Genomic DNA, 13,106 nt, shown 5'->3' with positions numbered 1-13,106 from the left:
ACAATCCCTGCCCCAGAATCAGTCCTATTATTTCCGTCGCTAAGCCCATCTCAAGTCTGGTTCTGCAGGCACCATGGCCGTAACCCCACAAGCTCACAGCATGGTGCACGGAGTCACAGTCCTCCATAGGGTGCTCCCTGGAAGGGGAGGCATCTCCTGGCACGGGTCACCTCAGAAGGCACTGGATTCTCACATTGGAGGCCCAGGAGAAGGGACTCAAAGTACTCCCGTGGCCTGAACTTTGAAGGGCCCGAGGTCTGGGGGAGCTCCTAATTAGCAGACACACTTGCCAGTGAGCAGATGAGGATGGAGGATCCCAGGCAAGGCTGTTCTCACTCCGACATCTGGGCTCTCGGGAGCCACGGGAAAGGCCTTTGTCCAGGGCACAATCCCAACCTGCATTTGCCAACCTGGACAGCCTAGACTCCTTCTACTTGTGACATTATTTCAGTTCTGTTCCCCACCCAGAATATGATGGACTCATTCATATATTCTGGCCTGTCTCAATCGAGACAAATTCAGTGAAAAATGTATTGTCCACATTTGGACCAGAGCATGAAAGGAGAAACAAGGCCTCATGGACAGCATGATGGTGGTGGCCAAACCCTTCCCCCGGGTGAGATGAACCAGGGTGGGGGTGAGAATCCAAGGTCCTAGGTCGGCCAGAGCAACTTCCTTCACGGTTGACTGGGGTGTTGGGGTCTCACTACCGCAAACTAACGACAAGGCCGTCAGTGGTGGACGTCAGCTGCAACAGACACGGAGTCAGCTATTTACTGCCACTATGAGTTACAAGTGAAGGCCGGGGCAGCGAGGCCTGCACGGCTGCTGAGGCAAACCACAGACCCGGCTCTGAATGCCCACTGGCTGAAGCAGAGAGGAAGCTACGGTCCCCTTTATTGGTCCCTTTGTCCACCAGATCCAGGTGAGCCAGCTACTTAGGAGAAGGACATGTTGTCCTGATACTCAGAAGAAACAGCCTCGTAAAGGGAACAAAAGAGTGGCATGGATTTTAGACCCACTTCTGCCCCTTTATGAAGGCAAAATAAAGTATATGGCACGGGGAAGTTGAATCCAAAAAAAAAAAAAAAAACAAAACGGTGAATGCTTCCTCCAACAGCGTCCCCTGCAGCTGCTCACCCCAGAGCAGGCCACTTTCTCACCAGTGACTGCCGGCCAGGAAGCGCCGTCACGCATGTCACACAGCGACAGCCAAGAACCGCGTGCTGAGCACGTTTGTGTAAAAGCAGGAATCGAGAAATATCCTGCAGAATTTGACTTTACAAGGTTAAATTCTCCATGAAAAGAATCCCTCAGCAGCAGCCCAAATCAATTCACATCTCACTTCTTCAAAACAATCAAACAAATTTAATAAAGGCACATTTGTCACCAAATATAAGGAGGACCAAACAGGTTCCTCCAAGCACGGATTTTAACAGGTATCAAACACCAGTGGGTGATGTGGTAACAAAGCAAATATTCCAAAAAATTAGAAATAAAAAAGATGACTAGGATAATACAGGGATCAAGACAGCTGTTAAGTTTTTGGTTTTTAAAGCGATGGAGACAGTACGGAGGGCAATCTGGCTATTTCCAATGCAGGGTGTGCACAGCCCACATTTTCAGACGCAACAAGATGCTAACGTGGCAGTACAAGAGAAAAAGGAATAAAGAAAAAGGAAAAGAGGAACAACAGAAAATTAGAAACACACAAGAACAAAAATGATTTTGACAGCATGTACAAGAATTTACGTGAGTGTGTGAGGCCAGGGACGTGGGAATGGTGAGACCCACCCTCACCTCCTGATCCAGGGAAGACAGGGGCCTGAGGTGAGCGACGCTGCCAGGGGACCCCAACGTGGTCAGCGCCCCTAACCAAAACTCCACCTACATGCGTCTAGGAAGTTTTGAGCTATAAACTGTGGTCGCATTTCAGGCTGGACAATTTTATTCACTTCCACCAAGAGTAGCAGGAGAGAATTAGGCTCTGCTCCTGCACAAAAGCATTGTTTAAAAAATTAATGACTGTGGAATAGTAAAAGCAACAATGGAGTAAAAGAGACTGGAAGAGAACGTGCTTGACCCTAGCTCACTGGCCGCGATATCTCACTGACGTTCAGATGCTGGCTGAGCCCTTATGGTACCAGAACCGACAGACCCACCAGGAGGGAGTTTTTATGCGCTGCTATATTTTCATGCCGAGAGCCATGGCTGGTACACGAGGTTCTGGGTAAACAATGGTGACAGTGTCTTCCACTATGGGCTAAGCACACATCCAGCTACTCCGCCAAATCCCAAGGGCAGACTTCAAAAGGCAAAAACAAGCTGGCATTCTCTGGTGGCTCTGTAGACTCAGAGCCAAGCAATTGCTGAGAAAAATGTCACCAGTGCCTCCTATGACAAAAGAGGCACTGGCCTGGGGGCTGGGGCAGGGCTCCAGGCTTCCACTGGTCACCCACCAGTCTGTGCAGGGTGAGAAGGTGGTCCCTGCTTATGTTGCAACGATGCACCTACCTTGACTGACGCCTGGGGTCTCAGCAGGAGGTGACATATGAGGTGAACGGAGCCAGCCTCGGTGTAACACAGTGTTGGCAGCTATGCCCTCAACAGTGTCCAGGCTCCTATACCTGACACTTCATCTCCAAGGAGCAGAAGGGGAGTGCGGGCATGGAGATCACAGGGCCCCGCGGGAACAAGTACAGTTCATGGCCACGACATGACTTGCCCCTTCCTTAAGCCATAGAGGTATGTTCGGGAGGAACAGAAAATTCATCCAGAGCCCACTAGGCACCTCACACAGGTGGGACTCGGGTCCCCTGTTCCTATAACTCACAGGGCTGGTCTGGACATTCTGTTTATCAATTCTCTGGCATCTTCTCCTCCAACTTACCAACAACCAGAAAGTAGAATCTGAGATTAGTTAAGTTCAAGAATCACAGAGCACCGCCCCGACAGTGGGCCCAGCAGCACGTGCCAGGTCCTCCGACCGTCGCCTGTGGGACCACCATGAGCGCTCTCCAGACTCATGGCCCAAGTCCATAGGCCACGGTGACACAGATTCCCTCACTCTCCCCAGCAAACAGAGACCACCTCTCGGCAAAGGCATCTCACCATCTTCTGCACGAGGGACAGCACGATAGATACATGGGGAAACAGAGCAGAAGGTGGGGGTGTAGGCAGCCCAGAAGAGCTAGTCTGCACTTCTGAGGCAAAGTGGGGCCCTTGACTTAATCACAGGGACAAAGTGAGAATGATCATTTCTCTGCTCTGTCCCATACTCCGTGATACGCTTTTCCCTGCATAAGGAGTTCATTCAGAAGTCCTTGGCGGTGTTTCTGATGTCCTAACATGGCATGCTGGCTGTCGGGCAGGAAGAGAGGGCCTGAGCCGAACAGGTGCTGGGCCTGGGAGGCAGGAGACACCGGCTCCAGCCCCAGCTAAACCAGCGCCTCTTTCTGCCTCTCGGGATTCAGCATCTCATCTATAAACAAAGGGATGAGACTGTCTCAGGACAGGCTGCCCAACAGAAATGAAATGAGAGCCATGTAAAGAAAGTTTCCCAGTTGTCACATTTAAAACAGAAAACAAAGAAACAAACCGACAAACAAAAACTAATACTAGAAACTAATTTTAAGAACAGAACTTACTTAATCTACTGCATGTAAAATACTATCATTTTGACATGTAAACAATATAGGAAATAACAAGATAGTTTATATTCTTTTACTAGACAAACCTCAGCGTCTAATGTGCATTTGACCTACAGCACATCTCAGCACAGACCAGCCTCCTCCCCAGTGCTCCTAGCATCAGTGGCTGTGGCTACTTTATTGGACAGCGACTCAAGGGGTCACACCATGGTCCTGGCTGAAAAGCGGGAGGAAGGGTCCACATTAACCCTAAAAGGATCTCTCTGAAACAAAGGCAGATTCACTTTTAAATGTCTGTAAACCAGCGGGCTTCACCTCCCTCCACCTTGGCTACAACACAGTCCTCTTACTTGCTGATCCCTTTCTGGATGTAGGGAAGAAACCCGGAACACAGCCAGGGTGGACTGGCCCCCAGGGAAACTTACCTGCTGTCTGCGTCCAGTCCCATGATGTCCTCCTTCTCAAACGGGATGCAGCGGAGGGCGATCTTGTCCCCAGACTTGTTGGGGGCTGCATCCAGCCACTTGGACTTGGGCAAGATGAAGAATGACTCAGTGAAGTCCTCAATCCTCTTCTCCACCACCCTGCAGTCCTCGTAGATTGAAGAACACGTCGCTGCGCGGCTGCTCGGCTACCTCCCCATGCAGCACAAAGACAGAGAGCTGAGAGTCATTAAGCGCGGTGCCATACAGCTCCTCTGCACATGGAGCTTCTAGAAGGCCTTGGCAGAGAGGCAGTCGGTAATGGTGACAGGGCCCACGACCTTGCGGTGGGTCTGGAAGCCGCTCCACCCACTCTCGGGAGCATAGAGGTGCCTGTAGTGGATACAGAGTGCCCACTGGGAGCCGCACGGGCTGATCTGGCTCACTGAGGAGGTTCGCTTATAGATGCAAAAGAAATTCTCCTCTGAGATGATCCCCACGGGTTGGACCACAACGGGAAGAGTCTCATAGTCCTCAGCACACTGCACGTAGTCAGGGATGCTCATGTTGCAGACCCTGCAGAGAGGGCAGAGGAGATCGAGGTACATACTGTGCAGTGGGCTGCGGGCACATTTTGGTTGCAGTGATCTGGTGTGTACCAGCCAGAAGGCAAGGGAAGTCAAAGCAAATCCAGGGGTACAGTTTGTCCTCAGTGTATGCACATAGCTCGGATCACATTACCCAGATTTTGGTCTAGGCTTCCTGCCCCTGCAGAGAAGGGTCATTTCTTGATTTCTGTTTCCAAGCACCTAGCAAGGCCCTGATGCAAAGTCACTGCTCAAAAATGCTGAATAAAGAAATGAACAAAGTAAATGCTTTCCCCAACCCCCTTCAGCAGAATATAAAGAAAAGGACCACAGTAGGATCAAAAGATCTGGATTTCTATCCAATTTATTTGAACTCCTAAGCTGCAGAATAATGGATAAGGAAACTTGCCTTGGGGAGGACGGTACAGTTCAGTGGTAGAGTATGAGCTTATCATGTACGAGGTCCTGGGGTCAAACCCCAGAACCTCATTTTAAAAAATGAAACAAATAAATAAACTTAATTACCCTCCTCAAAAAATATTTTTAATTCAAAATTCAAAAAACACCTTGCAATTGACACAACATTGTACACTTGACTCTACTTCACTTAAAAACAAAATCTTTGCCTTACAAGAATATATCTGGATTACGGATGTTTGCAAATGTAAAATGCCTAGGGTACACCCTGCATAAAAGGGGGGAATGTACAAATTTACTATTGCTCCTTTATGAGCTATATTTCCTTTGGGGGGTTTAAAACGTCTCAGAGCTAATTTTCTCAGATTGAAAAAAAGAAAACATTACCTGATTCGCCATACTGCTGAAGAATCAGATAACCCTATGAAAGCATCTGACCCACAGAGGTTACTCAATAAATGTCTGTTGAATGAATGAATAAACAAGCAAAGTGAATGCTGCTCCCTGCCACAGACCATCATAATGGTACTGCCTGGAAATCCCAAGCCCACGTTCCACCTGTCTCTAAACTAACCATGTGGATGACATGGGCAGGCCTGTGTGATTCTCTAAGCCCCAGTTTAATCATGAATAGAAATGAGGGCAATAACACAAACTTAAAATTGTTAGTGAGTCATTATGAATTGTACCCCAACTTTGCAAGATGGAACCATTAAGGAAAACTGGGCAAAGAGTCCATAGGCCCTCTTCATACTGTCTCTTTCAACTACATGGGAATCTACATTATATCTCAAAATAAAAAGTCTAATTTTTTAAAGAGGATATCGAGGTTAGGTGAGCTCACTCTCTCAAATAAGGAACACACAGTACAAATAGGACAATGACCAGCCCATGAGATACACTCAGTTAACATTCCCACTGAACCCACTGGTCCCTCAAACTTCAGAGCAAGAGGATGGGTTGTCGTGGCAGGAGGCCACCGCACCTGAAGCTAACAAAGCTAATGGTGCCCAATTCCAAGAGCCCCTGTCACCACCCTTGTTCTAATTTTCTATTTGTGATTGTTTCTTTATTTAATAGAAACTCCCAATTGCATAGCTTTCAACTGACCAGATATCATGATGGCAGTCCTTCAATACCTGACAACACAGATCATGAAGGCAGCCCTTCTTGGTGAAACAATAAAATGAAAAGCCATTTCCACAAGACTTCTGTGTAAATTTACTAGGGAAATTCATCCTGGACTGAGGAAGAGGACTGGGGAGGAGGGGGCAATCTGGGGCACAGAGAACTATGGGCCACCTGTCCCACGATGGACTTCAGACACAGCCCTCACCCTCCAGGAAATTCAAAATACACACCGACAGACTGCTATGGACGAGGTTTTTCTTTTTTAAACAAATCCCTGAATCCCTAGCAGGTCTTGTTTCTACCGAGACACAAATGAATTATGTGTATAATGTTTCACGAAAGCACTAAAATAGTATCACCCCAACTTGACACATCAAGAAACTGAGGTAGAGAAATTTATCACATTGTACAACATTAGAAAGAGGCCACGTCAGACACTGTACTTAAATCCATGCCCCTGCTCCAGTGCTCACAATAGAAAGTGTGACATACTGCCCCATTCCTGCTCTCTCCCTGCAATAAATCTCTGAAGAGTCTTTTTTGTGCCACCTGGAATCACAATCACATCAGTTTTCCACAAAGAGCTATGTCACTCCTTGGAGGACGTGTCAAAATCTAAAGGGTTGGGATGGGAGGAGAGATTTGCATTTTCTGTTTCTCAAAGGAAACATGGCTTTAAAACAAACTGAAAAGCACTTATCTAGTCCAAGCCCTTATTGTGCAGAGGAAGAGACGGAGGCTCAGAACAGATGAAGAAAGGGCCTTATTAATAAATATTGCCTCAGCGCAGCACCAAGCCAGCCCTGGGCCTTTCTGGGGGAGTACCTGGGAGGCCCAGGAGAATGAGTCTTAGAAAACGGAAAGAGAAGAAGCATACAAGGCCCCGGCTCTACACCACCATACCATGAAGTTCCACCAAATTACCCAGTATGGGTGCAGCCAACATTAAGGTGGGCTAAACAGGTTATGGAAACCTGGAAGCCTCAACCATAGTGGAAATTCCAACATTTACTATGTTTGTTCCCCAGTTCAAGCATCAGCTCAGTGGGCCCTCTGTACCAGGGACTACACGAGGCCTGGAGTTCTTCTAAATACAGATCTTTTTTATCACATGTGAAACCACATAAAGGCCACCAGAAGAAAAGCGCCCACAGATAAGATGGAGTTACTGAAACTGAAAGCAGCCAAAGAGCATATATTACTAGGAAAAAGGGTGCTCCTAGAAATGGACTCATGGACATAGAAAGCAAACTGTGGTAAGCAGGCAGGAAAGGGGGGATTACAGATACACATTAATAAATATAAAATAAATGACAAGGACCTACTATATAGCACAGGGAACTATATTCAACTTCTTGTAATGAGTTCTACTAAAAACAATCTAAAACAAATATATATACATATGCATATGTTTATAACTGAATCTCTGCTGTACATCTGAAAATAACATTGTAAGTTGACTACACTTCAAGAAAAAATAATTTTAAAAAATAAGTAAAAATAAAAGCAACGCCATTAAGAAAAAATAAAAGAACACTCAAATCCCCTTACCTGTAGGTGGTGGAGAATTCTGGTTGCAAGCACCAAGTCCACTGGATCACTCCAGCACTGACTGTCACTCTTTCTGACAATCAGAGAGTCACTTGGCCTCACTGAGGTTAATTTTCTTTTCTGTGAAAGGCTACAGTTGCAACTAACGATGTATAGAATTTCATCATTCACAAGCCCAAAAAATAGTGAGGACTTCCCATGGGCCAGGCTCTGGAGAGATGAAAATATAGGGTCCCAGATATATTCATGTGCAGAAGAAGTTTATGCCATAAAGAAATTAATTCTTCCTGTTTTGATAGACAGATTCATTTCAATTCTGATTAGAATTCCTACCAGATTTTTCATGGAATGTAACAAGTTAATTTATGGTCAGGAATAACCAAGAAACTTCTTTAGAAACACCACTGGGGAGGGGTGGTTGGGTCATTAATTTCCACTGTTCTTTCTGAAGTGATTAAAACGTTCTGGAATAATAATGGTTGCACAAATGTGAATATGCTAAAAGCTGCTGAACTGTACCATTTAAATGAATGGACTTCATGGTGTGTGAAAAATATCACAATAAAGCTGGTATATGAAAAAATATTTCTTGACAATTATTTTCCCCTCTATACTACTAGTGTGCCACACAATTTAAGAAAAACAAAAAACCAAAACAAGCCAAACTGTGCCAGGAGCTTTTTAGGACTGCAATGTCCCTGGGTCTCCAAGGCCTCTGGTGGTGCTGTTCCTGTTAACACACACTAGCTGGGCTGGGCTAGTTAGGGACTGTAACTATCTTTTTAGGATCGATGGTCACACGTTTCACCCTGGGAGAGGGAAGGAAGGAGGATGTCACAGCCTTATGCCTTCAGCTCATTTTTAAAAGAACCAAGCCCTGCTTTCACCACTGTAATCCCGCTCACTATAAAAACACGTGACATCAACAAGCACAGCCATGATAACACCTGAAAGTGTTCAAGGTACTTACCTGGGGCAGAAACACTGAGGGAGGAGACAGAAGCTCGCTCAGCACTTAAGCTCCCTTTTCCCGACTCCACCAGGAGAAGCTGGGCTTTACAGCCGGTGACTCTCAGCCCAGGGAGCAGCGCCCACGCCACTGAGCTGGTCCTCAGGAAGCGGGAAAGGGAGAGGAAGGCAGCCCGGGGGTCGCGGGGCAGGGAAAGCGGGACGTGTTGGAAACGCGGGCTGCAGCCCCGCTAGGAGGCCAGCCCCAGCCCCAGCTGCCCCGTCCATGTCCGCAGACCCTGCCCGCCCGGGACAAAGCCGGCCCAGGGGCGGGGACGGGCCGGCGGCCGAGGAGAGGAAGCCCGGGAGGAGAGGACTCGCGGGAGGGAGAGGGGGAGGGGACGCCAGCCGCGGACTGAGGGGAGCCCGGCTGGGTGAGAGGCGGCAGGTGCACACCTCGCCCTGGACAGGTGTGCCTGGGGCGCCGGGGCAGGTGGCGTGGGCAGAGGGGTCTGGCCCGAGCTATTCAGCTGGACACAGGCTGACTGGCTCCCTGAGGGCTGTGACACGCGGACCGCCCTCCTGCAGCCGCCTGACCACTTTCCCGGGGGCTCCCCACCTTGCACTTCCACAGCCAGAGGCCCCGGCCCCATGCAGGAGCCAAAGGCTTACCGGGCTACAGAGCTGAGAAGCCTTTCGGCCGATCCCTGGCTTGGAGCTGGAGCTTCCAAACCGCGGTCCAGCTGGCACCCACTGCGCATGCGCAGGAAGGCTAGCGATCCTCTCTGGGTTCTGCGAGAGATGGTGGGTCAGCGAGGAAGGAAGACGAAGGGAGGGGGAGGAGAGGAGGGGAAAAGTGGAGCGAGACAGATGGACAGGAAGAACGGAGAGAAGAGAGGAATCTGGATAGGTGAGGGTCTTAGCGAAGAGAAAAAGCTTTACATCTGGGGGCACCCCAAAGGAGGCAGCAGTACTGCCTCTGTACCCTTCTGTAACCCTTCAAGACCCGCAGCTGAAATTTTACCTCGCTGGTCCAGCCCTCCACCCGATGCCCCCACGCGGAGCTGGGTTTTCTGTTGCTCAGGGAACCAAGCACCCGCAGGTGTTGTCGCTCAGAACTACCTTGGGAAGAGTACATATTCCCCTTTTACACGCTGGGAAACAAGCGGGCAGGATCTCTGCCTTAGTTCCACTGTCCCAGCTGTCGGGCTGGCGGGGAGCGGGGTGGTACAAGATCAGCGCCCCAGACAGAGCAGACTGCCTGAGTGTTGGTGCATAGTCCCCACCCCTCCTGGGTAAACCACACCACACACTTGTAGAACCATCTAGTGCTAACAGTAGGTCTCTGGGTGTGGGAGAGGTGTCCTCATGTGAAGGAAAAGCCCAGCTAGGCTAACAAGGTAAGTCACAAATCTAAGTGTGATAAGTGTCGGTTTACTGCTCTAAGTTTTGCCGGGCTAACTCGTAAATCTGAAGTTTAGTGTCAGTTTACTGGGCTAACAAGCTAACCCGTAAATCCAAGCTCAACATGTGTTAGTAACGTTATCTATTACAAGTTGATAAGCTCCAGTGTACTGATTCCTTGCTTTTTGTTGTTTGAGCCTTATTGGCTAATACCCCCTTATTTGTAATTAAACCTTTAAAACCTCATGTGCACGTCTTGGAACTGCTCAGAACTTCGGAGCAGAAGCACCTTTAAGCCCGCAGGCATAATAAATCTGAGTACTCCAACACTCCGAGTGGTGCTTGTTTCTTGGCTGGCCTGTTATTTCCGTAACTCTCAGTTCCAGTGCTCAGCTTGCTAGGTAGATAGGAGTGTTACCGAGTCCACATTCATTCTCCTCAGTGCAGGACAGGCCAATAAGTTGGGAGACCAGCTGTTCGGTCATGGAATAGCAAGTTTCTGTAGACCTAAATGGCAAAATAATGTCTTGAAAAACCATCTCCCCAAGTCACAATTCAGGCTCCTTTCCTACGTGCTTGGTTGTTGCAATCTTCTTGGTGTAGGAATTTCTTCTTGTTAGAATCCTTTGTTCATGCAGCTATCTGCCTGGGTCAAATCTTTGTAAACCACCAACAAAACAAACGTTATTTTCTATTCTACAATTTGTTATCTTTTTATGAATGAAAATTGTTAAATATCCTTAAAGGTCAGAGCCTGTAGAATAGGCTCTCCTGTATATTTCAGGCTCTAAGCAACATTGTTTTACAAGCAAGATGAAGCCTAGGAGACAGAGCACAGGGTTAAAGTCAAAGGAACAGATCTAATATGGAGTCAGACTTGTTCTGTTCTATTACCCGGGTAGAAGCCACTTGAGGATTTAAATCCCTTTAAGTTAAAAATAACTAAAACCTTAAAGGAATTTACATACATAGTTGGGAATGTGCATAGCATATATGGAAAATCACCCAAAGGATAGTAAACAGTGGCATTACCAGGGAGGGCAGACAGAAAAGAGAATGAGGGAAAACTTCTTTCACTTGTGTATATTTGTGCTCTGTTTGAATTTTTTGAACCATTTGCTTGTATTTCTTTTTCAGTTAAAAAAATATGTGTAATGGAGCAAAGGAATAACTAGCTCAGCAAATACAACAGCCATGGAATCACTGAGTCATCACTTTTGATTTAAGCCAGGAAGCATTGATTGACTCTCTCCAATGTGCCCAGTGCTGTTTTAAGCCTTCTTTTATTATTATTATTATTATTATTATTATTATTATTATTATTATTATTATTACTACTACTACTACTACTACTACTACTACTACTGCTATTTATTATTATTATTATTTTATGAAATAATAAGAAGGTACCCCTCACCCCTGCCCATGGCTGGTGGAAAACCAACTGAGTATTTTTGAGTTGTTTTCCAAGGAGTAGAATTGAGTTATAAATTGAAAACATATTCAGGGCATAATAGGCAGAGTGTTTTTCCAGCAGGCCAGACAGATATGAAGGGTTTTCAATAGAGGCGCCCAGAGGCTGAGAGGGAAAGCCACCAGGATCCTACAAAAAGCTGCCCAAACTGCCTACTCCATGGCACTACTGAAATAGGAAAGAACAAATCTGACTACATATTTGATCTGTTCCTTTGACTTTAACAAAGCCAAGTTAATACGTTCCGGTCTTTTCATGGGTTATGATGTCACAGAGGAGACGGACAGGTCAACAAGGAACCACTCTGCCGTGATCACGGAGCCGGGGAACGGGATGGGCTGCAAGATGTATGACGCAGCCGCAACTGTGACCGTGCTTCTAGGCAGGTACTCAAAGTCGACTCAACAAGGTGTCAAACACCTGTGTCCACGTCCCCATCACCTGACATGTAATAAAGAGAAATGAAAACCTATAAAAGGCCAATACCCTTGGTGGGTATACCGTCCAAAGAGCAAAGTCACAGTTTGACAACTGGCCACACCGGTTCCCTGGGATTTATTCTTGGAGAACCTTAAAAACCACTCCTCTCTCCTCAAGAAATGCTGCATATTTGTCCTATCTTTGGCTCAGGAATGGAGCACGTTGAAGTGAACTTTAGTGTCTGCACAGATTTGACTGTCTTTCTCCAGGTTCACTTGTCCATTCTAAAGGGGCCTGAGCTAAGTCCATCCTCCGTAAGATATATTCCCTCCAGTGACAGCTCATTGAGCCTGCAATTAAAAGCCAGCAGAACAAGACCGTCCTCAGCTAAAAAGTTCACCCACCCTTCACTGCTTTCTTAATCTCTTCTCCTGGCTAATTGCAACAGACGAACACCTTCCTCCACCAAGCTACCCAACTATGTCATTTTGTCTCCCCAAAGAGAAAGTAAGGTCCATAAAAGAGGAGACAACTGCATAGTCACCTCTGAATTCCTAGCATATAGTAATGTCAATAAATAGAACTATGATTATTGCTACTTTCCTTTAAAACCTTTCTGGTTATTTGAATGAGACCTTGGAAGAGAGGTATTTGTGGTCCAGTATCTTGATCCACAAGAATCTGGAGGCCTTTATCTGAATGGATGTTCACTGATTCATTCAAAACACATCATCTCAATCAAGGAGTAGCGGTGCTTTTCTGCCAGGAGTTTGTGGTCACTCTCATGCCAGAACAGCTTTAAACTATATCCTTAGTTTGGATTTGTTATTTTTCCCCTCTTCCAACAAAATTGACTTTCCTTACTTTCTTGCCTTGAGGAATTTCTTTCCTATTTCAACCTTTAGTAAACCAAGATTCTAGGGAAGGGCTTGGCCGATAATATGATCAGCCATCCAACTCCTAGTGTGAGAGGCCTGGGGCTCACCTCCTGCACTCCTGTCAAGGCAACTCAAAATCAGTTCAGGAGCCACCCGGCATCCCAGGGCTTCTAAGGCTCCCGTATCTCCCAGAATCCCTGCTTTCTCGTTTGTCCTGGCTTCTG

The 13,106-nt window shown here is 47.0% G+C and overlaps 2 protein-coding genes across 4 annotated transcripts in view; both read right to left on the bottom strand.

Annotated features, from left to right (window-relative positions):
• The window catches only part of LOC140694648 (trafficking protein particle complex subunit 9-like), a 58,490-nt gene extending 54,121 nt beyond the window's left edge, over positions 1 to 4,369 (bottom strand). The window contains exon 1 of the mRNA XM_072957810.1: positions 4,076 to 4,369. Coding sequence (XP_072813911.1) covers positions 4,076 to 4,098 — 23 coding nt within the window. The 5' untranslated portion in view covers positions 4,099 to 4,369. The remainder of the gene's footprint in view (positions 1 to 4,075) is intronic.
• LOC116277339 (trafficking protein particle complex subunit 9-like) overlaps positions 4,363 to 13,106 on the bottom strand; it is a 29,600-nt gene continuing 20,856 nt past the window's right edge. The window contains exons 1-3 of one of the 3 annotated variants that reach the window (XR_012070228.1): positions 8,729 to 8,890; positions 7,759 to 7,968; positions 4,381 to 4,648 (exon numbers count right to left, since the gene is read on the bottom strand). Coding sequence is in view for 1 of the 3 variants with exons in the window: in XM_072957809.1 (XP_072813910.1) it covers positions 4,363 to 4,648 (286 nt within the window). In the remaining 2 variants the exon portion in view is untranslated. Of the gene's footprint in view, positions 4,649 to 7,758; positions 7,969 to 8,728; positions 8,933 to 13,106 lie in introns of those variants that run through there. The other 2 variants (XR_012070229.1, XM_072957809.1) reach the window with 2 other exon arrangements.

Source organism: Vicugna pacos, unplaced genomic scaffold (genome assembly GCF_048564905.1).
Source record: "Vicugna pacos unplaced genomic scaffold, VicPac4 scaffold_77, whole genome shotgun sequence".
Taxonomy (NCBI): Eukaryota; Metazoa; Chordata; class Mammalia; order Artiodactyla; family Camelidae; genus Vicugna; species Vicugna pacos.
Note: the sequence above shows the minus strand (reverse complement) of the source record. Positions and strands in the feature narration are given on the sequence as shown.